This window comes from Epinephelus moara, chromosome 9 (genome assembly GCF_006386435.1).
Source record: "Epinephelus moara isolate mb chromosome 9, YSFRI_EMoa_1.0, whole genome shotgun sequence".
NCBI classification, from domain to species: Eukaryota; Metazoa; Chordata; class Actinopteri; order Perciformes; family Serranidae; genus Epinephelus; species Epinephelus moara.
In genome coordinates this window covers 27,676,223-27,702,086 of record NC_065514.1, presented here as the reverse complement: position 1 = coordinate 27,702,086, position 25,864 = coordinate 27,676,223, and the positions used below count along the sequence as shown (strand labels likewise).

Here is a 25,864-nt window from a genome sequence, read left to right as displayed (position 1 = left end):
TCCCGACGGGTGTTTGGGGATAGCCTGAGGTTAGACCTGAAAAGTGAATCAAAAATGGAATGGGTCGTTTAAATAGGGCAGATGTTTCTTTAGGAGAGGCCTGAAGTGTATTCTCTGGCAGTGCTCAGCAGTCACATCGGGGAATAGAGTGCACAGAGAGAAATACATGACACTCCCTTCACCAGACAAGGAGCTTGTTCATTGTTTGAACGGAACAGAGGGTTATTTTTCATTTGTCACCTACACTAGCCCGTATTGTCTCCAAATACATACTGAATGCTTCTGCCTCTGACAAATAAGGTAACATCTTTAATTCATTGTTACATTTTCCAAAACAATTGTCTCTTTGGGGAGAACAGAGTTGCGCAGTTTGATTGTCATTGTCTCATTGTGGGGCTGACTATGATTGTTGGATATCTAATGAGAGCAAATTTGTATTGGCCACCTTGATCACATTACATGTTGTATTTAGTGCAGTTTCTAGTTTTTATATAGCCTATAGTTACATGTTTTTATACATGCTCGCCGCTTTGGTCCCTCGCTTTTATCCAGCAATAGCTCAACTACTACAGTATGGATTGTCATGACATTTGGTTCAGACATTCATGTATTAATCTGGCAATCCCCTGACTTTCCTCTAGCGCCACCATGACTTTGAACTTCGTGGCCATGGGTTACAGGTCTCAACAGCTACTGCATGAACTGTTATGAAATGTGTCCCCCTCAGGATGCATTATAACTGCTTCAGTGATTTCTAAACCTTTCCTCTAGTGCCATCATCAGGTCAAACTTTAAATTTGTCCAATAATTACATTTATGACCAAATACCTGCAATTTGATGCCACTCCCATTAACCTCAACTGTACTTTGAGTTAAGTGCTAATTATCAAATGTTAGTGTGCAATCACAGAAAACTCAGGAGGTAAACATTTAGCTGCTTAGCATCAGGATGTTAAAATGGCATCACTGCAACATTTCTAAAGGGCTGTCATCTTTTTATCAGCACTTCTATCACATTTTATCTTCCGCTTCACTTTTGGTGTCTGTGATGCACCAGGACAGATAAACTGAGACACAGCCCAGCTGCCATCAAACAGACACAACATGGAATATGCAGCAAATAGACGATCAGTAAACCAGACTATCAAGTGCCATATTTGAGGCAAAAAGCAAACAAGTTACAAAGCACTCTGGATTCAAAAACATGCCAATGCACAACGCTTGAACTGTCTCTTGTACATAAACACATTTTTATTCAGCCTGATATAGGTTACACATGAAAAAAAAAAAAAAAATCAAACTCTAAGAGAACTACTTCCCTTTGTGGAGCTAATGATATGACAGTTTTAAATCAGCTTCAGATCCCCACATGGCAGCTGTCAACATGAGCTGCCATGAGCTGTGAGGAATTAAGCATAATCACATGCTACGACTGACCTGAGGCTTTTTTTTTTCTCCTTTCTTCAAAAATAATACAAAAAGAAAACATATCCCCTCGGCAGTCTTTATGTATGTTTTCTCACTAAATGATATGGAATGTTATCTCGGAAATGCAGGTTAAAAAGAAAATTGTTCTCTGCGACATCAGAAAACACAATAAGAAACTGAAAGAATAAAAAAACAAAACAAAAAAAAAACTGATTCCCAGAATCCTGTTCCCAGGCTGCTACTGTGTGTGAGGCATTAGGAAAACACCACCTCAGTCCAAAGTGTGCTCAACAACGAAAATAACTGAAACCTGCTGCTGTGATTCAGTCTCATAATCCTCAAACGTGGATATGAACAGAAAGCACAACTTGGATGCTCAATAGTACAGATTAAATTTACACTGCTTGCAGATCAGCTTTGGAGTCTAATATATTAGGACTGACAGTCAAAGACACAAAGCAAAGACTGATGAGGGAAAAGAGGAGAAGGGTCTTAACATTTAACTAGTGTTAGTCGTCTTTTTTTTTTTAACTTGTAAATTTCACAAAGTGCAAATTTTCATTTATATTACATCATAACCAATTTTAGAAATTGTTTATTTTCTATTATATAACAATGAAAAATGGTTAATTCCACATACCCCCAACCTAGCCATAACCAACCCCCCTCCCCACCTGTTCCCACCAGCTATCCGTCCGAATATTTAAAAAAGGAATCACTAAATACATGCTGCAATGACGCCCACCAATGTGTTTGAAACTTGACCAAAGCCTCCTTTTTTAGGCTCCTCGAATCTCTTACAGTACACTGTTACTGTCAGCGTGCGTTTATAGTTAAAATATATATATTAATCTATCATTAAATAGTATGCCTCTTGCACAGTCTTGCATGCATTGAAGAGCATTTTGGGCAAGCTGTACAAGAAGGAGAGGCGTGTGGACGGACTTGCTCAGGCTGTAGGCTCCGGGCCAGGTCCAGGCACTCTTTCGCCACCTGTAAACGGTTTTTGCCCTTTACTCCTTGCAACCACGTCAGTCCAAAAGATTGGTTCTCCAGTGTGTTTTTGTCGAGTGAGCATTTTGTTTGTGTGTGTATATGAGAGAGTGTGTGCGTGTGTGAGTGTGGTTCTAAACTCAGTTTCACAGAAGAACTGTGGAGATCACTGAAGTTTTGTTCCAAGCTTTCGTTGTCTGTTCCTAAAAGGGGAAAAACAAACAAAACAAAATGAATTAAGTCACATAATAAATTAAACACATTCAAGCAAACTAAAAGCCCAGTCACACCTGCTTTTTAAAGTAACAAATTCAATCAATTTAACTGGAATTGCAGCATAGAGTGGATTTGCTAGGGACAGTGTAAATCTACACAGATCTCTGGTGAACTTTACAATCCCAGGGCTCCAGATTCAATCAAAAACCTGTCAAGTGCAGCTTAACATTTTCAATGGTTGCTCAGGTGCACTTGACATTTATTATTTGGGCCTACACCGTTAGCAACATGTGCTGAGGTTTGCACAACAAGCAGATTGGCCTCCAAGTCAGTTACACTATGGCCAGCGCAAATGAAATGGTGGCGCTAGAAGACCTGCCTGCTGGTTACAGGTCAGCTACAACAGCAACGCAGAGAGAGACGATAGTGAGGTGTGTCACCATGCGCCGCCTTTGTATCACCCACATATGCCAATCACCATGACGAGGAAAAAGCGAACCGAAGCCCAGCATGCAGCCTTTAGATGCATGAGCAGAAGGGAATTAATAAAATTACTGAAGCAACTGGCATTTACACTGGCATATAGCCAAGGTAGAACCAACTGAAACACTTCTCCTAATGCACAAGTTTTATTATTTTTTTATTTTATATTTTCAATTTCATTTCATAAAAGATGCTTTTTCAGTTTTATAGCTTGTTGTGACCTGTTGCCTTGTGGGAAAGTGTTTGTTCAGTGTTTGGTGGAATACAGAAATGTTTAAGATGCTTCTTATTTCTATAATTAAAATAGTTTTCTAAAATTGACAGTGGGCAATATGCTCTCTCTTCTCTCTGTCTGTCTTTGACACTTGAGCTACTGTCTGTTTCAAAATAAATGAAAACAAACCGATTCTTATGTATTTAAATTGTTCCACCTGTACCAAACTTGCACCAAACCTTGGCACCTAAACTGTGGTATGAATCGCACTGTGACTTCTGTGTATCGTTACACCCCTGGTTAAAAATTACCAATTTGTGTGGGAAATGACAGAGAAGGTAAAATTTGAAATGTAATATTTCACCACAAAAAGGCACAGTGAAAAACTTTGGATGAACCGAAAGTACGTGCTGGTGCACAGAGAGTCCTAAATGAAAAAGCTATTGTAAGTTATCTGCCGTGTTGCACCCTTCACTTGTATTTAACCTCCTCTGTCTACATATAAACTGCTGTACAACAGAGGCAGGGTTTGCAAACAGGAGTCAAGCATCTTGTTAGCAAATGAGCTAACAAGCTTGCTAACTGACTGTAAGCAGACTAGTGAGCTTGGAAAGCTTTCTTCCCTCTTTCTCCAAAACTCTCTATTGAATTAAATGATGTTCAATCTTGAGACAGGAATAATGCGCTCTGTGCAAAGGAAACAGAAAGAAGCTCAGACAAGTACTGTGGCTGACAAGCACTTGCATGTTCCTAGCTTGCTAAAATGTTAGCTGTTACCTCACAAGCTACAGTACTTTACCAGCTCACCCTGAGAGTACTCACTATGTCACCAAGCTTCTACCAATGTCTAGGTAAAAGTCAGTGTGTTACTTTCTGGTGTGACCGGGCGTTAACGGTTATAAATGAAGTGTAGTGGGTGGAATACAGAACGTTCAAGACAGCAACTTACCTTGCCTCTGATCTGGTCACTGTATACTCAAACCATAAGATGTTGGGGATCAGGCTTGTATCTCGCACCAGGAAGTACTCTGATATTGGCCTATACATGATGAAAACGTTGAAAGAACAAATCATTAAGAGTAACCATCACAGAGCAGTTTTATCCACTTATTCAGGCTGAGAACGAATCATCTTCCCCTGTGACACAAGGAGGAGACAGAGAAATGAGAGCACTACTTACCACGCTGCTATTTTGGGGAATAATGGTGTCAGCACCTCTTGTGTGAAAAAGAACCAGACTATGCCAATTATACAACCGGCCACTCCGCCATAGAAAACCTGGCTCCAGGTGTGATACAACAGGTAGACCCTGAGAGGGAGACAGAAAAAACTATGTTCAAGAAAACACAAGTTGGAGTCCTTAAGTAAACTAAGTCCATCAGCATGCACTTCAGATTGTATCAAACTTGGGGTGTTTATAGGGACAAAATGCTGCTGTTACAAATGCAAGAGCACAATTTGGCTTTTTACTTGGCAAAGGTAAATTTTAATGTTATCCTGGTGTGTTTAAATGCTATGCTATTAAATTTATTTTTAAAAATGTAATTTAGCATGAAACTTGAATAAATACAGTCGTTTGAAGAATGAAGATTTTTTTTGCTTTCACAGCAATATAAAATATATAGTAGACAGAGAATAAAGACTTTTGAAGCAGATGCTTTCTTTTCTTTTAAATGTTTTTCACATGAAAGGTTATGTTAAAGGGTGCTTCCTAAATTTGTATGGTTGACTTTGTGCTCATTCAAAGGTAGTGTAATGACAGACTGATGACTTAAAAACAGTGTTATTTAATGAAGATTTCTTTGTTTCCCTGGCACAAAAGGGGGAATAAATAACAACAAAAACAAAATTAACAATAACAAAACATTGGTATCAGCCAAACTGTTATTTTCAACATCAGTATTAGCATAGAATTTCACAGTGGGTGCATCCCTAGTTCTTGTCGCACAAGAAACATGAAAGTATCTGGGCTTTTTTTCGCTACTTCCTGGCATTTTACAGGCAAGAAAATAATCTGCAGATTAATTGATAATGAAAATAATTTCTTGCAGCCTTACCTGCTGTATGAGACTGATAAGGCCATGCCCAACAGGATGATGGACAGTATGTGTCTCCACAGCAGGTCCACACATCGAGCATTGTTCGTTTGATGCATTCTGAAAAGAGACGTCAGCATGAGTTCACACCATGACATCTAATGATGACATGTCAAGGTGGAGTGGAAGCTTAATGAGTGATTATTAATAATGTGATAATGATATACATGCCCTGGAACAAACCAATAAATAACAAATACTAATATAATTTGCTTCATTGACATGAATATACTGCAGTGATACTCAACTTATGGCCCATGGGTCAAATAGGATGCTAGACTTACAGTTATTTAGATCTTTTTTTTATTTTATTTTCAACTTCAGTGAAAATATTCAACAGTTAAATGTCCACCTTGTAAAAGTTAATAACTGTATTTGATTAGACTGTGGACATTACACTTTGGCTAGTTACTGCACTTCTAAGAATTCCACAGCTGCATTTTTCCACCCTTAAACGTCGCAAACACCAAGAAGAAACAAACTCACCTTAAATAAAGGAAAAGAAAGAAGTAAACAACAAAGAACCACATAAGCTGGGAATGACTGGAGGGCATCCCATACTCTGTGTTTAGGGTTGTGTGAGCTCCTGCAGAAAGACAAAAAGACAACAGAACCTGATATGAATATACACTGACAATACTGAGTACACCTTAATGTAAATATAGAACCAATCATTTTGTCCTGGATAATCACCAAAGTTACAAACTAAAGTGAGCGTCTCTCATTTCCTAACTAAATGTAAATGTCTGGCTAGGGTTTGGCAAGAACACCATTATAATCAATCTGAACTGGGTTCCCACACATTTTCATCGAAAATTTTTAAAAACATTTCCATGACTTTACAAGGACCCATCATATTTTTTTTCTTGCCCTTTTCACCCCACGCTTTTCAAACATATCAGATTGAAACTCAATTCAACCATAATTTCAACTAGCTGGCATTCATGGAGGTAGAGACGGAATAAAGGAAGAAATGGTGGTAAACAAACATCACACATGAACGCATATTAGAGCTACGATATGTTGACAGCTTCAGAAAATAAATTTGAAATTATGTTACAGTACATCACAAAGACTAATGTTACACCTTCATTCTACACAACATAATTCCATGAGTTCTCTCTCTGAGTTTTCTATGACTGTGGGAACCCTGTTAGAAGAATATATGTATATTTATTTCTATTGTTTTTTTCTATTGTTTGTTTTGAATACCATGGTAACTGTTTTCTTTAACATGGTGTTAATTCTTTAATGTGTATGTCAATCCTGTGGTTGTCTGTGCTTTTCTATTGTATATTTTTTTTTCTCTCTCTGCATTTTTGACCAAAATAACAAATCAAAAACAATTGGCAGAAAATAATGATTACTTCTAGTCCTAGATTTATTAGGGCTGCAAGTGGCAATTACATTCATTAATACATTTTCCATGACCAACAGTCCCACAGGTATTTGTTTGTTTACTATTATTGTGATAAACAACATTATTTAATCCTTAGATTTGAGAAGCTGAAACCAGCATATGTTTAGTATTTTTGCTTAAGAAAATAACAAAATATTATTATTCAATTGCATCTGTAACTTTGGTATCGATATAGCCTCAGTAACACTTTCTCTTCAAAGTCAAACTTGAGCAAAAAAATAAATAAAAATAGAGTTTATTGACCATCTGAGCTCTTTTATTGTTTGAACCTTGCTATTATTTAGGACCCAGCTTTTATTTGGGTACAACTGAACTGTGATTGATGTCACAAGATTTTCGGGCAACTGTGCAACTTTGCCCAACCCTCTCATCTTCACATTAAGTCAACAGCTTCACTCACCTGCACATGGGCGCGGCTCTCTGAGAATGTGCTTCAGCAGCCAGTTCACCCCTTCATTCAGGATGAGCCCACCAAAGAAGGAAATCTGTCAAAACAAAACAAAACCAAACACAGAAACTGGTCAACACATTAAGGTTTCCAAACTTCTGGCCTGTCTGACACAAATGTTGTTCAGGCTCCTGTGAGACAGTTAAGATCTTAACACTTTGAAAGTGATGCGCTCTTTGAGAGAGTGCAGAACTCACCGTGTGCAGCTCCCGTTTAAACACTATGAGTGTGACAAAACCCACGAGGATTGCTATGGGCAGGAGACTGATGTAGGCCAGCACTTGTCCCGTCAGATCATCTAAAACACAGTGCCACAGTATTCATGTTGAGACATTTCATAAAGCACAGTAAAGTCACCTAGTTAGCCCTGGTGGGAGTGACACTTTGAGGTGCTCAGTGAACCCGGATGGTTGAAATATTTAGCTGTGAGCACAAGTAGGAAGCTGCTGTGGTGGAGAAGCTAAACCATCATTCAGCCTTACTAACACAGCACATTGTCTATTTTAGTAAATTCATAGAGGTCGGTGCAGTGTGGTTTATGCTAGTTATACTAATCAGTATGAGGCCAAGGGGCTGGCTACTACGTTAGCCGTCCTGGCTACAATGCTATGTGGTGAAATAGCTATTTATTTCCACCGTAGTCTTAAATAATATTTTGCTATTCAGGGTGATTGAATTTTGTCGAATAATTCATACAGGGCGCGGAATATTCGCTAATTCCTCAGAGAAAATATCAAAGCCGATATTAAGACAGCTAACAGGCTAGCTAGCCTTCATTGTGGACATTAGCGCCAACTGCGCATGCGGCGCTGTCTCACAATTTCGCAGTCCGGGTTGCACTCCCCGCTGTGCTCGGCGTTTTGCAGCGTCTCACTATTTAGCAGTATCACCAACGGCCGTTTCCATTCAGTAGCGGGCAAACACACGCAGTCTTCGAAAATTACAAAGCGGCCGCTGGTTATCATCTTCAGTACTTAGAGAAAGATGTTGAGTTTACGTACCCTCCGGGAACTCTACGTGTGTCAGAGATATGGACCGCCATCGAGGTGGTGCCGAGCACTGCTCTTCCAACGCCATCTTACCCGGACACAACCGGGCAGTCCCAGTGAAACGCCCCAGACACGTGTCTAACCAATGGTGATGTTCAGCCTGGCTCCGGCAGCGGAGCAGCCGTCCAATCCCAGCCGCGCACTGGAGATGAGATATTTTGCCCATAGAGAAGAATTATTGAATGAACAAAAAACACAAAAGTCCAGCACTCCACATTAAAGCAACAAACTGCACTCATTCAAAAAATTTAATAAATAAATAAAAATAGAAATTATGGATTTTTCATGATTACTAAATTAATGTAGCCCATAAATTACTAAAACTACATGCCATTTAATGCTGCGATAAGGTATATGCCCATATTTGCTGTATGTGGAAATCTGAATTTATAGGGTCAAATTATTAAATGTAAAAAAAGTACATTTTTTTTAATGTCACCCAAGTTGTAACTAGTATAACACCATTGCTAATGCTTTATAGATCACTTATTAGCTATTCCCAAAGGTAAGGCTGCAGCAGACAATTACATTAATTATTGATAATCTTGAGGTTATTTTTCTTGCTTAAATGATATTTTTTTAAGTGTGAAAATTTTCCCTTTCAATTTCCCAGGGTCCAAAGTGAGCCTCTTTTGACTAACCAACTAGCCCTGAGATATTTTACATATAGACCTACTGACTGTTGTTTCTATTGTTTTGTCCACCTCATTTATATCAGTTATGGCAGGCTAATTAACAAAAACAACTCTTCATATAATGCAACACAGTTAACAAACAGCAGCTTCTAATGATTGTACATTTGAACTAGCACCTCTTTAAAACTGAAAATTATAACCTTCACAAAGGGATAGATTTATTGCCTGATTGTTGTATTAGATTGTATTCATTCCAGCTAGGTGAACTTAATAAACTGGCGACTGAGGGGAGTTCACCTGCAGAGCAAATAATACTAACACCTCACACTGGCTCACTCAGGTAGGTAAAAACCACCCTAAAACAAATACTGTGTAACAACCTCCCTTAGAGGATTAGAGGAGCTACATGACCTATTTCCCAGTTGGTCTATTGACACTGGATCCATAGATACAGCCTATTCTTATACTCATGTTTCGACATACTCATTATGTCTCTGCTTCCATTTGAAGAAGTAAAGAGCGTAGATACAGCAGATAACCCCACAGGCTCCCTTCAATTTGCTTAAAGTTAACTATGAATGACAGGTGCATGAAGATCGGCAGGACACGCATTGTAAACAACAAAAACCTGAACAAGTGCAAACTCCGTAACTTCTGTAAACAGCCTGAAATAATAGAAAGAGCACAGACGGCAGAGGTAGAGACAGGAAGAGACGTGCTAATGTCATTGTGTGTACAGTATCCAAAATGTGGAGGAAATGCAAAGTGGGACAGAACTATTCATACTGACTGTGTGAAATATTATGTATATTTGCCTTTGATAGTGAGACAAAACTGTAATGTTTTCAAGGAGATAAAGAGGAGAAGGCCCATGATATACTGTAGCTATGTCCAGGGACAAAGAAAGTTAGAAAACAGTTTATTGATTATGCTCCTTGAATGTGTTTTGAGGGCAGAATAACATTAGTCTGAATGAGAATAAATGCAAACAAGTCATCAGAATAAACATGCCTGAGGTGAGAAGAAGGCTTAGCAAGGTTTTGAAACCTGTTCAGGGATATTACAGTAAGAGTTGTGCACGCTCCACTGGCCTGACATTGAATCACTCCAGAGCTTCTCCTCCATCTCTCCAGCTGACTGCACTTACTTTGTCAAGGCTAAATAGGCTTAAAAAGCACAATAAATTATGAGAGTCCTGCATCAGATCTCACACTTAATTTACCATTGGAGCTAACCTAACATTGGCAACAGAAAAACAGAAATGGTCACACTTCTTATCTTTGTCTGAAGACAAATTTGACATTTGTCATGATTTGTAATTTTACTATTGCTGGCAATATTCAGAATAACACTGTTTTAATGGTAACATTCTAGAAATCAATTAATTCTATGTAATATGCTGCAGTGTTTTTGCCATCTTGTGGACGTCACACTCCTGACTTCAAATATTTACAGTAACAATAAGCCCTCAAAAGGCCATCCGTTTTTGACACTTATGCTTTGTCCTTTTTATTAAAGGAATACTTCACCCCCCAAATGACCATTTGTATATCAGTTACTCACTCTGTGTTATGTTACGTTTGTGAAGAAAACCTTGCTTTTCTCTCATGCTTCAAAGAATCCAAAAGCGGAAATAATTCTTGATGAACTGAAGTAATAGGGGTCCACGTTTAACAACAGCAAAACTATATCAAAACATCCATTTACAAATTCTCACTTAACTGGTGCAGTATAATCCAAGTCTCATTTATCCAGTTGTATGCTCAGTATTTCCCAAACAGACGGGGAAGTGAACTATGAGTGAAACTTATCTATGCTCTCTTCAAAGCCAGACTCCATTGACAAAAGTGGTAATTTTACCTTGCTGAACACAGGAGCTGCGGGTCTACTGCTGCCTCGATCAGTTAGTTTGTTTGTGTTATTGTGTGATTTTGTCGTTTTAAATGCTTGGTTCCGATTGAGGAAAGTCAGAAAATAATACAAACTAATTGACCAAGGCTGCAGTAGACCAGCAGCTCCCATGTTCAGCGAGGTAAAATGATTGTTTTTTTCAATGGAGTCTGGCTTTGAAGAGATAAGTCTCACTTTCAGTATAATACTAATACTAATGTTAATACTAAGATTTTAGCTAAATTGTCCTCTTTTGGGAAGTACAGAGCATACGACATGATAGATGAGACTTGGATTATTCTGCATGAGTTGTATAAGAGTTTGTAAATGGATGCTTTGATATAGTCTTGCTGTTGTTAAACATGGACACCGTTCATCAGAACATTTCTCCATTTTTGGATTCATCCTTTACCAGAGGCATGCACATTCAATGTAACACGGGGTGAGTAATTGACATACAAATGTTTTTTTTGATGGGTGAAGTATTCCTTTAATAAGCCATTGCTTCAACTTATTTTGGAAAGTATACCTCACAAACACAGTAACAAACATAATCTTGTGTTTTAGGAAAGTTGACTCCTGGTGAAACATGAAAAACACTGAGCCGTCATCAGTTGGGAAAAGGCATAATAAACAGATAGTTTAATAACAAAAAATAACATTTAATATGGAGAATCAAAATCAATTTACAGTTTGTGCTGGCATTGTAATTTAACAATAGAAAAGACAAAAGGCATGAATAGAATAGACACTTGTAATGTACAGCAGTGACTTAAAAAACAAAAGTCATTCTGTCTACATTTTGGCCATTTTAAATCCTTGTAAATCTCTATTGTCTATTGAATATACGCTAAGTAGCAGAGTCGACGCCTGAATTTTGACTTTCAAATGATTATAACTTAGCTTCTTTAGCTTCTAATTTGGATTTCCAAAACTAACAACTAGGGCTGAGCTTAAATCTACATGTTGCGGGGATACACTGATGCATTTCAGAGAATCTACACTTAACATGCAGAGGGTTCATCTCTGATCATCTACTCTCGGGACACAGAAGAAGCAGACCATTATTTTATCACAAGACTAAAGATTAGCATTTTTCCATGATTGCATTTACCTGCAAATATACTTGATGGGCTACAATAACGGGACTTAAACATGGGAGAATGGATTGGACCACACACATCGGGAAGTTAAAACAGGCGCATTTGGACACATAACTTTGGAAAGTAACTAAAATAAACCATTTCCATAATATAGTTTTCTGGGAAAGATAGTTTCTCTACTGTACAGCATTTATGCTCTAAGTTCTCAATATGATGTCAGTTTCATGATGCAATAAATAATTCATTGTTTGTATAGTTAAACCCTCACACTTATTCAAAAAGGGTTGCTTGACATTCCTGTCTCTTTCTGCTTTTCTGATAAAGTGCAAAATGCTTAAAAAACACAAAGCTGCACATCTGTCAAAACAAACTAAACTATGTTCTGTAAAAGCTCCATTTACAGTAGGAAGTAAATGCTAGACAGAAACAGAAACAACCCCACAATGCTGACTCTTTAAAGGAGAACACAAAGGTATTGTATTGCGACATGTAACATTTCTGAGCTCTGAATTTCAGAAGCGTGTTGCAACAAGAGCAGGATTTGGATTATCAAGACCACAAGACACAGGCTTACGTGATTATGAATAACAAAGAGCTGCTAATTTGTATGATTAAACTAATGAAAGATCTACAAAACCCCAAAATGATTTGACAGAAACGTCTTCCCTTTTCTCATTCACACAGGAAACCATAAAAGCATTCACACTGTGCTTCAACTGCTGTTAACAATAAATAATCTCATCTTATTTCATTTAGATAATTTAGTATATGACAGCTTCTTAAACAAATAAGTACAGTCTGCATAACACATTTCTGCTTTTACAGTAGTGGAGTTACCCATGTTTTAATTTACTTGGCATCTTAGTGCCCCTTCAGTGTCTCTCTGTGCTCCAACAAGTCCACAGTATTGGGGAAACAAAGAGAAGTCAGGGGTTGTCATCAGTGCACTTATGGAGGTTACAGTCCGACTGTACAATGCCCAGTTCTTCATCACAGGCCTTCATGAAATAAAACAACATCCTCACTAAGACTAGCACATGGCACTGTTGGATTCAGAGGTCGTGTCAATTTTAAAATATGCCAGGAGCAAAGCGAGGGACACATAGTATGTGTATAGTGAAGGAAAACACCAACGTGCATTTCTACGCAAGACTGTTTGTTACAAAGTCTCTGAAGGTGTTAGACGACGGCATGTGCTTTGTGACACACCCGTAGGCCTTCATCGTGGAAGACGTTCTGACAGGTCACAGGAAGAAAAACACAGGTGTAAAAATTTATGTCTGAATTCCATTTAGCTGCTTTAGTTTCAGCCTTCTGGCTCTCTGTCACTTTTCCTACTATGACAAGTCAAAATGTCGGCCATGAAAAATAAATCGATAAATTGATTTATATCTTCATATAACTTGTGTCTCACTTAAATATTTTCTTTCTTTCATTCAGGGAATTAAAGCTTAGCATGTTGTACAATTTAGGCCCAAATATTTGAAAACAATAAATACATTTATTGTTTAAATTTGAAGAAACATTTAACTTGTTAGTCAATAAATAACACATTGATGATTTCAAGTTATAATGTTAGTTCCTACCCCCTGAGAGCACTGGTGTGTTACACTGTTTGAGATATTTGCGATAGTCCTCTGTGTGATAGACAGACAGATGTTTTCACACCTGGTATTGCGTTATCGGTGGTGGGAAGTTTCTTTTTGTGCCTCTGCGGCACTTAAAACTGATTATATCATGTCATCTATTGCCAGATCAAATCTGAGGGATCACTGTGACTTAGAAAGGTATATTTGCGACAGAAGACAGCTGTGGTCTGGGGTCAAAATATAGCTTTGGGATAGTTTAACCTATATAATATTAACATGTTAGTACCCTCTACTACTTTCCCATGATGTCTTTTTGCATTTAACAGTCTCTTTGATATGTGAAATCTTACGCTGCTCGATTAAACCAAACTGGAATACATGTTTCTTCAGATTAAAAAGGATTCAACAACTATCAGTGAGCAGATGAATCCATTATGTCCATCACAATTCTTCAGCTGGCCAAGCCTCTCAGGAATTACCACGGTTTTAACAAATATTCAACCTCCTGTAATATAAAGCATACAAACGCACAGTGTCGACAGACTCTCGCGCCGTTTCTTTTCACATAACAATGAAGACTGATATCCCACAAGTCAAATGAATGGAAGGTAACAATGTCACCACTGGTTCTCCAAAGAGGCTCGATCCATGTGGAGCAACAAGGTAGAAGGCCCAGTCTTCATGTGCTGGGAGCACTTCACTCTGGTGTGTTTTTAGGAAGTATCCATGTCACTAAACAAGGCAGAGACAAGTCCTCACATGTCTTAGGTTACATGACTACAGTAGGCATTTTTGATACGCAACACAGCAGCTGATAACAAGGGAGAGATGGATTCATTTGATCCAAGCGGTCTCCCTCGTTAGTACCAGTGACACTGTATCTGGTGCAAATATATCCTCTCATATCAAGTTGTGTTTGATGAACACAAATGAATGAATGATGCTGGTTCTCAGTGTGTCACAGGAGCATGATTCAGTCCAGTCTTAATGTGGTTACAGAATGAGTGTTGAGCTGCGAGTCCTTGTCGCTCCCTACTGGTCAGCTCACCGCATTCGGCCTGTACAAGCCCATTGAAGCCCTTATCTTGTCTTAATTGGGCCCTGAAGAGCCCTCTGTGTCTCTGGGCAGGGCACCATTGAGCTCCAGAAGGCTATTAATTCCCAGATACCCCAGTAAAATCTCACTCCGGCGGTGGGAAAGGTTCAGGATGTCCTCGGCTAAGCAGTGACAAGAGGTGAAGCGGACCTTGTCGTGATCGAACATATCCTTAAGGTACTGCACGATTTGTTGCTGCACATGAAAGGAGAGAAATGACAGAAACTATTATATATGTAACATGGTGATCCCAACTTTTTAAGAGGCTCTCTGCTGATCTTACATGTGAAGTTTAGTTTACTTGTCACTATCAATCCAACATAAGACGGACCCACACGAAAGATTTTTGAAATCTTAACAGATGATGAAAACATGAGAGACCCTTGACATTTCCATGAGCAGATTATGACACAATGGGCCCCTGGGCATAGATATGCAAAAGACCCCACCACCTCTACCACATGGGAGCAGGACGCACAGTCTTTGTGGTGGGTTTGTGTGTCTTTGAAGTAATTTCATGTGTTTTGGTCACTGTGTCTCTCCTTGTAGTCTTTTTGTGTAACAAATGAGGTCATTTTGTCTTATTGAGGTAACTTTGTGTCTCTGAGGTCATTTTGTACTGTGTCTCTTGTAGCTACTTTTCTGTCTCTTTGTGGTTGTTTTGCCTGTAATGTAGCTTTTTTCCTTTACATCTCTTTAAAGGTCTTTTTGTGTCTCTTTGAGGCCACTTTGTGCTCTTCCTGGTTGGTACGTGTTAATCTGTGTGACATTTTGCAAGGGACGACGAGAGGGCTGCTGACACTTGGGGCCCCTGGGCCTGGGCTCAGTAGGCCCATTTAGTAATCCAAAATCACGTAGGAAAAAGCAAGCACTCTCAAAACTAAATACACTCGTAAGGTGCACGGCCAAAAACAGTCAAAAAAGGGAAAAACGTCAGCACTCTCAAATGTCCTTTCAGTTCAGTTTAATAAACCAGCTTGGATGGCAGCACCAGTACACAGACGTTTCGACAGCAAGGTCTTCTTCACTGCCATCCAAACTGAACTAAAAGGACATTTGAGAGTGCTGACGTTTTTCCCATTTAGTAATCCATCCGTGCACATAACGACACGTGATGGTAAATTTAATAGTTTTGATCCTTAAGTGTGTAGAGAGCAACAACTTGGCCAATACAGCACACAGAACAATTACAAATTCCACTTATAAACAAGTCATAACTCTAAAATCTCACAAATCTCTCACGATCAAACGTGACTTAAGAGTAAACAAACATGGCTGGAAGAACTACTAGCTGTTAGTTTTTGCAGAAAATTCACAAAGAAAACATAAAAAAATTCGGATACAGTCATGGAGATGGTGTGAACATGGACTGTATGTTACAGCACGGGTTGGAGGCGAGTAAATTCTGCGATAAATCCCATTTGATATTGCAATAAAACCCACTAAGACCTGCAGGACTGCTGACAATTTTCAGGGTCTCACCCTCACAACATGATATCGGATTGTAAATATTGAACATGTTTAAATTTGCAATTGAAATTGGTGTAACCAGGATGGAATTCTGAGCAAATTAGGGTGTGTAAAAAATCCTCTTAACATACCTGACCTCATGGGTAAATCTGGTAAGATGATCTTTAAAACCATCAAAAAAATCTGGGCTTTGCTGACCAATGTCGGAAGGGAGGTGCACCCAGCATTAGCCTGCCAATACATTTCTATGTTGTCTTTTATAGTTTCAGAGGCGCTGCTCATCAAGTCTGAAAAAACACCAGCTTGGGTTTGGAGTCTACAGATTTATAACAGAATGCATCTGTTATCAAATGGGAGCATGGAGTCCTACATAAGATGCTACTGAGTTGTGATATATGAAATGCTGGATCCAGCATTTTGAAGCTTGACCTTTACTAGGGATTAAAAGTTGGGATACCTGGGCCTCTACTGCTTCCATTTTGACTGTTCTTTTTTTAAATGTGTCCCTTGCAAGACTCACAAATTTATGGAAGTCCTATACTGCACTTTCATGAAGTTATTTTTTAACAGAGATAGTTCAAATCAGAGCAGAAGAAGCTGAGATATCCTGACCTTGCCCCTTATACACTTCACATAAAGCCACTGGATAGCATCTTTCAACAGAAACCCTCTGCCTGATAAGCACCCTCATCTTTCAAACTCCACCTGGTCCACTTCCTGTTATAAATCTGAAGTGTAAAGCCAAATTTGAGACAAGGATGTTCTCTCAGACTTTGGACAGCTCCTGCAGAGCCACAGAAAACATTATACTGTACACCCTAAGGCTGTATTATCCTCCTCATGATCAGTAAACTAAACTCCATGAGTAAAGTCGGTGTTACACCACCAAATAGGAACTTGCTTTCCAGAAATGTGTCAAAATCACAGCTTCTTAGCTGTGTTTGCTCTCACCTTGAAAATAGTGCATACTTCACTTAGGTGCTGCCTGGGTCCCAAAAACCCAAATGCTAAAACTGGGCTCACATGTTCTGATATGGCATAGAAGTGGGAGATAAAACCATCAGGGACCTGTGGAGAGTAGAGAGAGAAACTCAGCTGTCAAAATCAGAGAAACAAAGATGCAGTAAAAAGATTTCAGTCTTTAAGTTAGCTCAGACTCACCATCAGAAGCCGCCTTTTCGCTTTTAGGACAGACCAGCAAGCCGTTGCAAGAGCCTGACAGGAAAACACAACTCTGTTATTAAAGTAACTTGTAACTAGCCTATTGGTGGCGCAATTGAGGAAATACTCTGTGTGTGTGTGTGTGTGTATAAATTAACCGTCTCTTTGAAGCTGTCAGAGAGCCAGCGGTTCCTCAACACAGCCACCACAGAGGAGGGAGGGCTCTCCAGGTCTTCAAATGCATCCATGAGGATGAAGTCCAACACGATGTCGAAAAAGTTCATGCACACAACCTGCACAGATTGCGACAAGAGAACCCAAAATTACATTGTGTTAATATTACTATGATCATATTTTCTCTTAAGGCTCAGATGCACCAAACCAACATCAGAGAACTAGTGTTGACAAAGCCGACTGTTACATCACCTCATTTTGCCTGTGCCTCAGCCAATAAGTTGCACTTGAACACACCACAGAGACAATGGCCAACTAGTACTGTTTTCATAATCTAACAAGGGGAAACAGTAAGACTGACAGGATGGATTCAAGATGCTAGTTAGCCAATTAGCACCAATTACCAACACAACCCAGTGTTCAAAGAACAGAATGCAGTGGACACATTCATAAGATCTAGAGAATACACACAACATTGTACCTTTAACTTCTGAGGAAAAACATTTTCCAATGGTATCTATTATTTTTTTTAATTAAAGGGTTAATTGCAAGCAAGCAACCAACCAGAAAGTAGCTAACGTCTTGTGATGGCTTTCTTACCAGCAGAAATCAAAATACCGAATAAGTATTCATTAAAATGTCCCTGTTGAAAGTCAGCTTTTCCTAAAATAGAATTTCCTCTGGTATCTACTCCATATTATTTACGTCCAATCTGAGGCCTATTGCAGTGTATCTGACTGTAACCAAATGTGCCTCCTACATGAAGACAGATTGTTTGCCAGTTACACAACCAGCGACACGATTACTCTAAAATGAGATTTACACAGAGTAAAGTTCAGAGTGGCCTGACTGTTGCTGGCTGGATTTCCGGTAAAGTTAAAGTTTAATTCAGGTTAGCCAATTTACATGAACTTGAGCTACCCTGTGACTAAGCATCCCTGTTCCCATGAATAAACCAATCAATGCATAATGCATACTTGAAGGTGGAACAGCATTTATAACAAAGTAAAAGTGAAAAATTTGACATGACACATGAGATGAATGAGTGCATTACTCACCCCTCGGCCCTCCAGCTCCATCTTAGTGATGGGCCACGTTTCCTCTCTCTGAGTATAAAGCAGCATGTCCTCGTAGCTCTCCAGGAAGGCTTTGGGACTCTGTGTTAAAGTAAAAAATAACATGGGAACTTATTAGTTATGGCTGTGCAAATATGTCCACAGAAGCAGAAGCTTGTATTGTTGATCCAAATCCGTTGTGATTTTACCTTGTTTGCCTTCACCATCAACCCTGCAATCATTTGCTTCCCGGTTTCCATGAAAAATGTGCGGTGAGTTTCATCTAACAACAGGAGCTGAAAAAAAAAATCATTATCAATCTATTTTCTGTGATAATTTCTATAACAGTTTGTTTCAAAACAACATTCAGCCCCACAGTTTAACCTGAAAGTGAAGGACAATTATTCTCATGGACCAAAATGAAATATACTGAGCCAGTGGATAAACCACTAAAAACACAACAGATACAAATGCTCGGTTCAACTCCAGCTGTGCAATTGTCCATGCAAGCCATATAAAACATCTGACTCAATTCCCATGCCTGTGCAGACGTTGCCTGCGACTGAAGGAACAAAGCTAAAACTCATACGTTGCAGACACAAAAGTTTCATCCATTTTTCTAAGTGTGAGGCACACTATGTGCCATCTCTCCTGACTGCAGCTGCAGTCTTTATATTTGACCTCATAGCTTTTGCCTATATGTCGCTGTAGCAAAGAAACCTGACTCGCAGCCCTTGGGTGCAAAGGCAGCATATTACAAACTCAGGTATGTTGAGTGTGCTGCCAGCAAGATTCCAGCAAAAGACAGAAAAGAGAGAGCCATCTTTTTTTATGAACAGGAACTATGATGACTGCTAAGACTAACCTAGCTCATGCTGCTAATTCAAAACCAAAATCATTAACATTCCAAGTGACCTTGTAGAGATTTGACCAATGGTAGTGCTATTGAGTAACATTTTTGAAGGGGGATGCAACATTAAGAAATGGCTTAAAAGGGCATAAAATTAAAGAGATTATCACAATAACTGTTATCGTCCAAACAAAGAGAATGATCTATGTAACATGGGTAAGTTTTAGAAGCTGACACAGACCTGGAATGCTTGTCTCACACATTGAAGCTTGGCAAGGAAGTCTTGGTCACCGTAACATTCAAGCAATTCAGTCCTGAGAGAGGGAGGGAGAGAGAGGGAGGGGGAGGGGGAGGGAGAGGGAGAGGAAGAGGGAGAGAGAGGTATAAGGAACTCAGTTAAGCTTTATTCTTCTTTTGACTGTACGTTTAAAAGGAGTATAAATAGATTTTTTGGCAGCTTGTGAGAAGCGGAACAAGTTCTAAGCCCAGCACTAATAATATCATCATCTTAAATGGCAAACTTGTAAGCAAGACACAGAGCATCATTTATTTGGAGTTGTATTTCTGGCCACTTGATCACTGTCAGTCCAGTGTTCATTCTCATTTTGGCTCTGTGGTGGTTTTCTCAACCTCCTGAGAGTAATATCTGTCTCTCTAGCTACTAAATGGTCCACTATGTTCACCAGCTAGTTGCTATCTTTGTCTGCTTTTAGGTGCTGGGCAGGTAGTGCACAACAGCTGCCTGTTACATATGGAAGAAGTGCTGATAAGAGCAGTGACGGTGTACCAAAACAGCTGTCAAATTTGCTGGACCAAAACAATAACCTGAAAGACACTAAAACACTTTATATAACTGAAAGTAAGTGCAAGGTCTGGGTTCATCACTCCTGTGACTCCTTTGACAAAACACAGTCTTTCAATCCACCGTTAGTTAGGGCTGTGTATTGACAAGAATCTGATGACACGATACGCATCACGTTCCAGGAGGACCATTTTTTTTGCAATACTGTAAGTATGGCGATATATTGCGATTTTTAAAGTCTAATTTCTGGAAAACTGTCACTGCTAGCAGTGCGCTCTTTAAGACCCCTGTTTTATAGGCTTGTGTTCTTTGTGTTTATGCTAGTGAAGGATCCAGCAGCCTGGGGTTTAAATACAACAGAAAATGAACCACTACCACAAATATTTGTAAGTAAACTATGAATCAAAAATAAATAAAGTTTAAGAATCAATACAGTATCATAAAACATAAGAACGCGGTATTGAACTGTATCAATATTTTCTCACACCCCTACTGTTAGTATACACCGCATCATGTACATACAGTGAAACAGTGCTGAACAAATGCTGCCTGAATTGGTTACTTTTTGGCAACCTAAAAAAACACTATCATTTGAAGTGTGTGCTCTATTTATATACTTGCTGTCAGAAAGCCCTTTCCGGCGGGGAACGGAAACTGTTATCTCTAAGCCACCAGACTCTACTGACAAAAACATTTTCATTTTCAGTTTTCAGTTTGTGTGTATGTAAAGTGGCGAAAATAAGTGTATATAGGATACACTTAAACTGATACTGATTTTACTGATACTGACAGCAGATACATCAAACAGGTCAGACCACAGTGTTTAACTATAGATCTTTAAACATTACACTTAAGGCTGAAAATGACTACTTTTTCTGATTTCATATATTTCCGCAATTCAAATCAGTTGCCAGTTATCGACCTGGAAATGACTGTTTGTGATCGTCACAGTGATCCAGTATATAAAAATATCGATTAGTACAGCTTTAATATTTAAAAACAGACATTACACTTCACAGTTACCTCAAGGTCCTGTAGGCCACTTTACCCTCCCTGACCAGAGACAAGGCGTCTTCATAAAGAGCAGATGGCTTTAGTGGCTGGTAGACATCTTCCAGAGACATGGCATCAAACAGCTGCACAGACAAACACACACCTCAGTGTATAGTCCACATATGGTTTATATAGAAAAGCAGCAGATATGAAGTGTATTCATATATGTACTTGATACAAATACTACACCCTTGGAAATAAGTGACAGCCACAATGTGTCTTGTTTTCAGTCTTCAGAGTGCAGAGGAACGAAACTAACCTCTGCAGCTGAGAAGAAGGACTCGTCAGAGGTAACAGTAGTCGCATCATCATCTTGCAGTCTGTGGAAACTCTCCACTTGAGGCAGGATAAGAGTTCCTTCACTCTCTGCCAAAGGAACACCACAAACTCTGACTGACAGGGCAAGAGTCAAAACACAGATGTACTTAATAAAAACAGAAAAGGTGTGCCCTCACTGAGGAAAACAGAAACTGTTTACTACTGACACACACTGTATCAGTAATGAACCATAACGAGTTTTCTTGGCAGCGCAGCTTTGTCGTTGTTCTTCAAACACAAGTCTGTAATCCAAATTTGTCCTCCTTGATTAATAACATTTAATAAGCTCAACATGCCTCTTACCAAAATCTGCCAGTACGCTGTCTGTTGGGATACTGCTGCCAAAGTCCTCTTGTAGGTGGTACGCTCTGTGCAGTAGTGTCTCCAGTTTCTCAGCAAACACTTTATTACGAGTTTCAACCTATAATGAGGAGGAAAAAAGGGTATAAAACAGGTCCAAAGTTACATTATTAGTATATAATAAAAAGCTTGAGTTTGGCATCAATTCAATGTCTTTCAGTTGTACTGTATTGGTGCTGTGGCACCAACGGCATCACAAGCACAGTAGGTGAAATTACAACTGCTCCATGAAATACAATGTTCGAACTGTAACACAATCCAACCATGTAGAAAACCTTCATGTAATCTGTATTGGTAATTACTGTTTGATAGTTACCACAGGAAAGTCTGCAGACGTTGCCCCCTGCAGAGCGAGGCTGTTGTTACTGGAGGTCGAGTGGGGGTGATGGCGGATATTCAGGGCCTGTTCCCACTTTCGTAGAGCTTCCTCAAACAGCTCCATCCCTAGCAGGAAACGAGCAGTCAGACTTTACCAAACTGTTCATTTGTGAGGTAATAAATCAAAACCTTGAGCTAAAAGCGACTACAATTCTGACTTTATCAAACGTATTGCTAAATGCAGGTTTAAGTGACGCAAGTCTGATCAGTTGTAACATGGGGAAAAAGACAAGAATTCAAATAGTTCATGCAGGATAATCCAAATACCTAACGACATCACTGCGGGTCTAGGAGTCCAACATTTATCTCATTATTTCCTAGATTTTCTCCTCTTGTTCTACATCACAAACACCAGAAAATTAACGCTGTCTTAACACAATGTACGAAATGCTGCATCATAATTATAACTACAATAACATGGTAAAAGCACACACAAAATTAACTTTGACATGATACTCAAGATACAAAGATTACAAGTCATCCAAACTGATTGCACATGTGAATATTTCCTTCCTCATTCTGCCGGTGCAGCATTTATTTTAAACAGCAGTCATTAAAACAGATTATTTTGTTCGACAACCAACTGTTATTAATCACTAAAAAGTACTACACAAATACGAAGAGACGATGTACAATTTATCTCTTGGTCCCTCACACTATATTTCAGATAACACAACAAAAAAGATGTCACCACATTTTACATACAGCTCATGCGTTACACTTTTATAAGGAGCAGGGTTAATAGTAAATACCTACCCATTATATAGAGGTTCTCTGCATTTGCATCCTCTATTGCCCCTGACTCTTCCACCACAGGCTCTGCTTCCCAGGGGGTGGATGGATTGGCAGACTGATTTGGAGAGCTTGGGACCCGCATCTATGCCAGAAGCACACACAAAGACACATTAGGAAAATGTGGAATAAGAGAAATGGTGGGTAAAAATGACACCAAATTAGTTGTAAGTTGTAAAACTAACAGATGCCAGGCTGTGTGAGGAACTTGAGTGTTTACTGGGGGCCAGGGAAGAAATCCCACTCATAGTGTCATTGCTCCGTGTGCTGGGACTCATCATCTGTCGGCCAGGAAATGGGCCTGTGGAGAAAAAAAACATTCTCTCGTCAGTAGATGTTGATACGCCAATAACCACAAAGCAGAAATATAATTTCAAAACTTTCAACATGACTTTTCCTCCAATCTTTAAGTCACGCACACCTCTCTTTAGTGATGAGGGTCTCCCTGTCTTCATCAGCGCCTCAGGTATTCCCACCGTCTTCTGGCCCTCCTTCCCTTGTGTTACCTGTTTCCTTTTTCTCCCCCGTCTTTTCAGCTGATGAGCGGTGAGAGCCAGAGCGACACTGCCCAGTGCTGTGGCAAACAGCACCTTCTTCAAGCTTGGGGTAAGCTTCAGCTGAGAAAATATAGACTGAAAGCAGGAGAGGCAAATGTAAGCCGCCGACATAAAAAGCTCTGCTAAACATTAATTCAGCCACTGTTACTTATTTTCTACTGAATAAGGACAGTGAATAGTGCTTATGTGTACAGATGCAAAATGTGACTGTAAATGCAAAGCTTACCTGCCCAAATGTGGAATAGAGAAACACTGGTATCTCTGCGACAGTCATGGCCAAAGCCTGGGCAATGGACATCCCGTCTGCTCGTTTGACTGACATCTCAGAAATGGAAATGCCTTCAGGCCTCGGCTCACCACAGCTCCTTCACATTCACCCTAAACGAGGTCTCGTCTCTGCTCTGAGATCAGCCAGCGTAGGGCTTGCTGATGTTTTGTCTGCTGTCATCCACTCCTGAACTCATACTCCCCAGTGGTCCAATGTCTGATTGAAGATTTATAACCCTATAAGAGATAAGACATGTGTTTTAGGACATGATCCAAGTGTGCAAGCGTCCTCCTTTAGAGCTGCGATGATAAAGACATGCCATCAACAGAAACAGTTATCACTAATACAACAGTGCTGTTGGTTCTGGGGCAAAACAGTGGAGACGCAGACGCAGAACTTGTAAAGGTTCACTGTTTCAGCTGGAAAAATCAAGCTCGCATTAACTGTTAAGCAGCAGAGCAATCTGACACTCTGCCAACTACTTACCTATCTACACTGTCTGGTATGCAGCCAGTTGACCTGCTTGTCCCACACCTACTGTACATGACAAACACCAGGTGTCCCCACATGTGGGAATGGCTGATTTTTTCACTATCTTTGAAGCAATACAGACTAATACAATAAAACATCGACTGATATATAAAATAAGCAAACATTTTCCAATCAGACAGCACAAATTATTGATAGTGGAGAGGCTGCTGGCTGAAAGAGACTTGACTGTGAGGTGAATGGCAAGCTAGGCAGTTAGCCGTCAAGGCAGCTAAGAGCAGAAATAAACCCTGCCACCACTTATTTCAAATGTTTACGTAAAAACAAAGCAAGTATGAGTTCTGTCTTTGGGAATGCTGATAATAACTGGCCAAAACCAGCACTAGGCAGCAGCCCTCACAGACGAGCACGCTAATGTGGGCTAGCACACCTAGCTAGCCTAGCTCAGCCTCATCTGTCACTTCACATCACAGCATCATCCGGTCAACTGAACACTGGCTGTGTGGCTTTGAACTGACACCTCAGAGGCTTCACCGGCTCTGTGTACAGCTAACCTGCGGCACAACTAATAACATAATCCCTCTTATAGGTACATACCGTGAGCATCCGAGGCGCCAGGGAAGGACATTCCTGTGTCACAGTCAGTGAAAGCCGCACACTAGCTTTGTGCTCGGGGGCGGGGATTTGGGAACGTAGCGATACTGACGCAACCATCAGCCAATCGAGGGTGGAGTACAGAGGTGTTCTTTTCGTCTTGACCAATCGGATGGAAGGTGGGAGGGAGCAGGTACTTTTACAATCCAATCAGGTCGTAGATCAAAGAGCGTCGTCCCTGAATGGACAAAAATCAGAAGGTAAAGGTGACAGAAAGTTTGCAGTGGTGCGTATATATATATATATATATATATATATATATATTTTTTTTTTTTTTTTAAAGTAATAAAAATAATGATATATAAATATAAAATAATTCAAGGCAGTTTTTAAATAAAGTAGAAATTATGCAAAATATATGCACATCATCTGTAGAAAACTGAATTAGACAGAATTATAACTTTTATTATAGAAATGTATCATATTAGAATAAACTCCTTGAGATGCATCATCTCGTTTTTGAATGGGCCGCAGAACAAGCAATCATAGAACAAATGGAAACAGAACAGTACAGTACGTGTTACACGACATAACAATGAAAAACAATCAAAATGATCAACCCATAAATAAAGGCACAGCATGGCATTCCGAAAAACACCGCTAATCTGTTTTAAGATGAGAATACAGAACATTTTTAAATAAGTGAAATGATGGTAACTTACTCCAATCAGAATAATCTCGAAACATAAAATATTTTGTTTCTTAACCAACTTCTTTACACACAAAGGACATCATAACGAGGATCTGATCAGAGCTTCTCCGTGAATAATTTGCTGTATAGGGAGCAACACATTGTTTTAGACAATGATAACGTTTTATAATA

The 25,864-nt window shown here is 39.4% G+C and overlaps 2 protein-coding genes across 3 annotated transcripts; both read right to left on the bottom strand.

The window, feature by feature from the left end:
- Nucleotides 1-1,231: 1,231 nt before the first annotated feature.
- Nucleotides 1,232-8,420, bottom strand: dolpp1 (dolichyldiphosphatase 1). Its single transcript, XM_050053597.1, has 8 exons — nt 8,300-8,420; nt 7,496-7,596; nt 7,251-7,335; nt 5,917-6,016; nt 5,392-5,490; nt 4,515-4,643; nt 4,284-4,373; nt 1,232-2,624 (listed from the first exon to the last, which is right to left on the bottom strand). Exons 1-8 carry the CDS (start codon nt 8,373-8,375, stop codon nt 2,588-2,590), a joined length of 717 nt encoding a protein of 238 aa, XP_049909554.1. The 5' UTR covers nt 8,376-8,420; the 3' UTR covers nt 1,232-2,587.
- Nucleotides 8,421-11,484: 3,064 nt separating this feature from the next.
- miga2 (mitoguardin 2) lies at nt 11,485-25,108 on the bottom strand. Of its 2 annotated transcripts, none has more exons than XM_050053531.1 (16): nt 24,985-25,108; nt 23,857-24,134; nt 23,495-23,705; nt 23,259-23,374; nt 23,038-23,158; nt 22,220-22,347; nt 21,847-21,964; nt 21,485-21,618; nt 21,196-21,308; nt 19,612-19,684; nt 18,730-18,816; nt 18,524-18,622; nt 17,450-17,584; nt 17,292-17,345; nt 17,082-17,198; nt 11,485-14,855 (listed from the first exon to the last, which is right to left on the bottom strand). In XM_050053531.1, exons 2-16 carry the CDS (start codon nt 23,950-23,952, stop codon nt 14,655-14,657), a joined length of 1,803 nt encoding a protein of 600 aa, XP_049909488.1. In that variant the 5' UTR covers nt 23,953-24,134; nt 24,985-25,108; the 3' UTR covers nt 11,485-14,654. The 2 variants fall into 2 exon arrangements, with proteins under 2 accessions (XP_049909488.1, XP_049909489.1); XM_050053532.1 differs by having other exon boundaries at nt 21,485-21,591.
- Nucleotides 25,109-25,864: the final 756 nt, after the last annotated feature.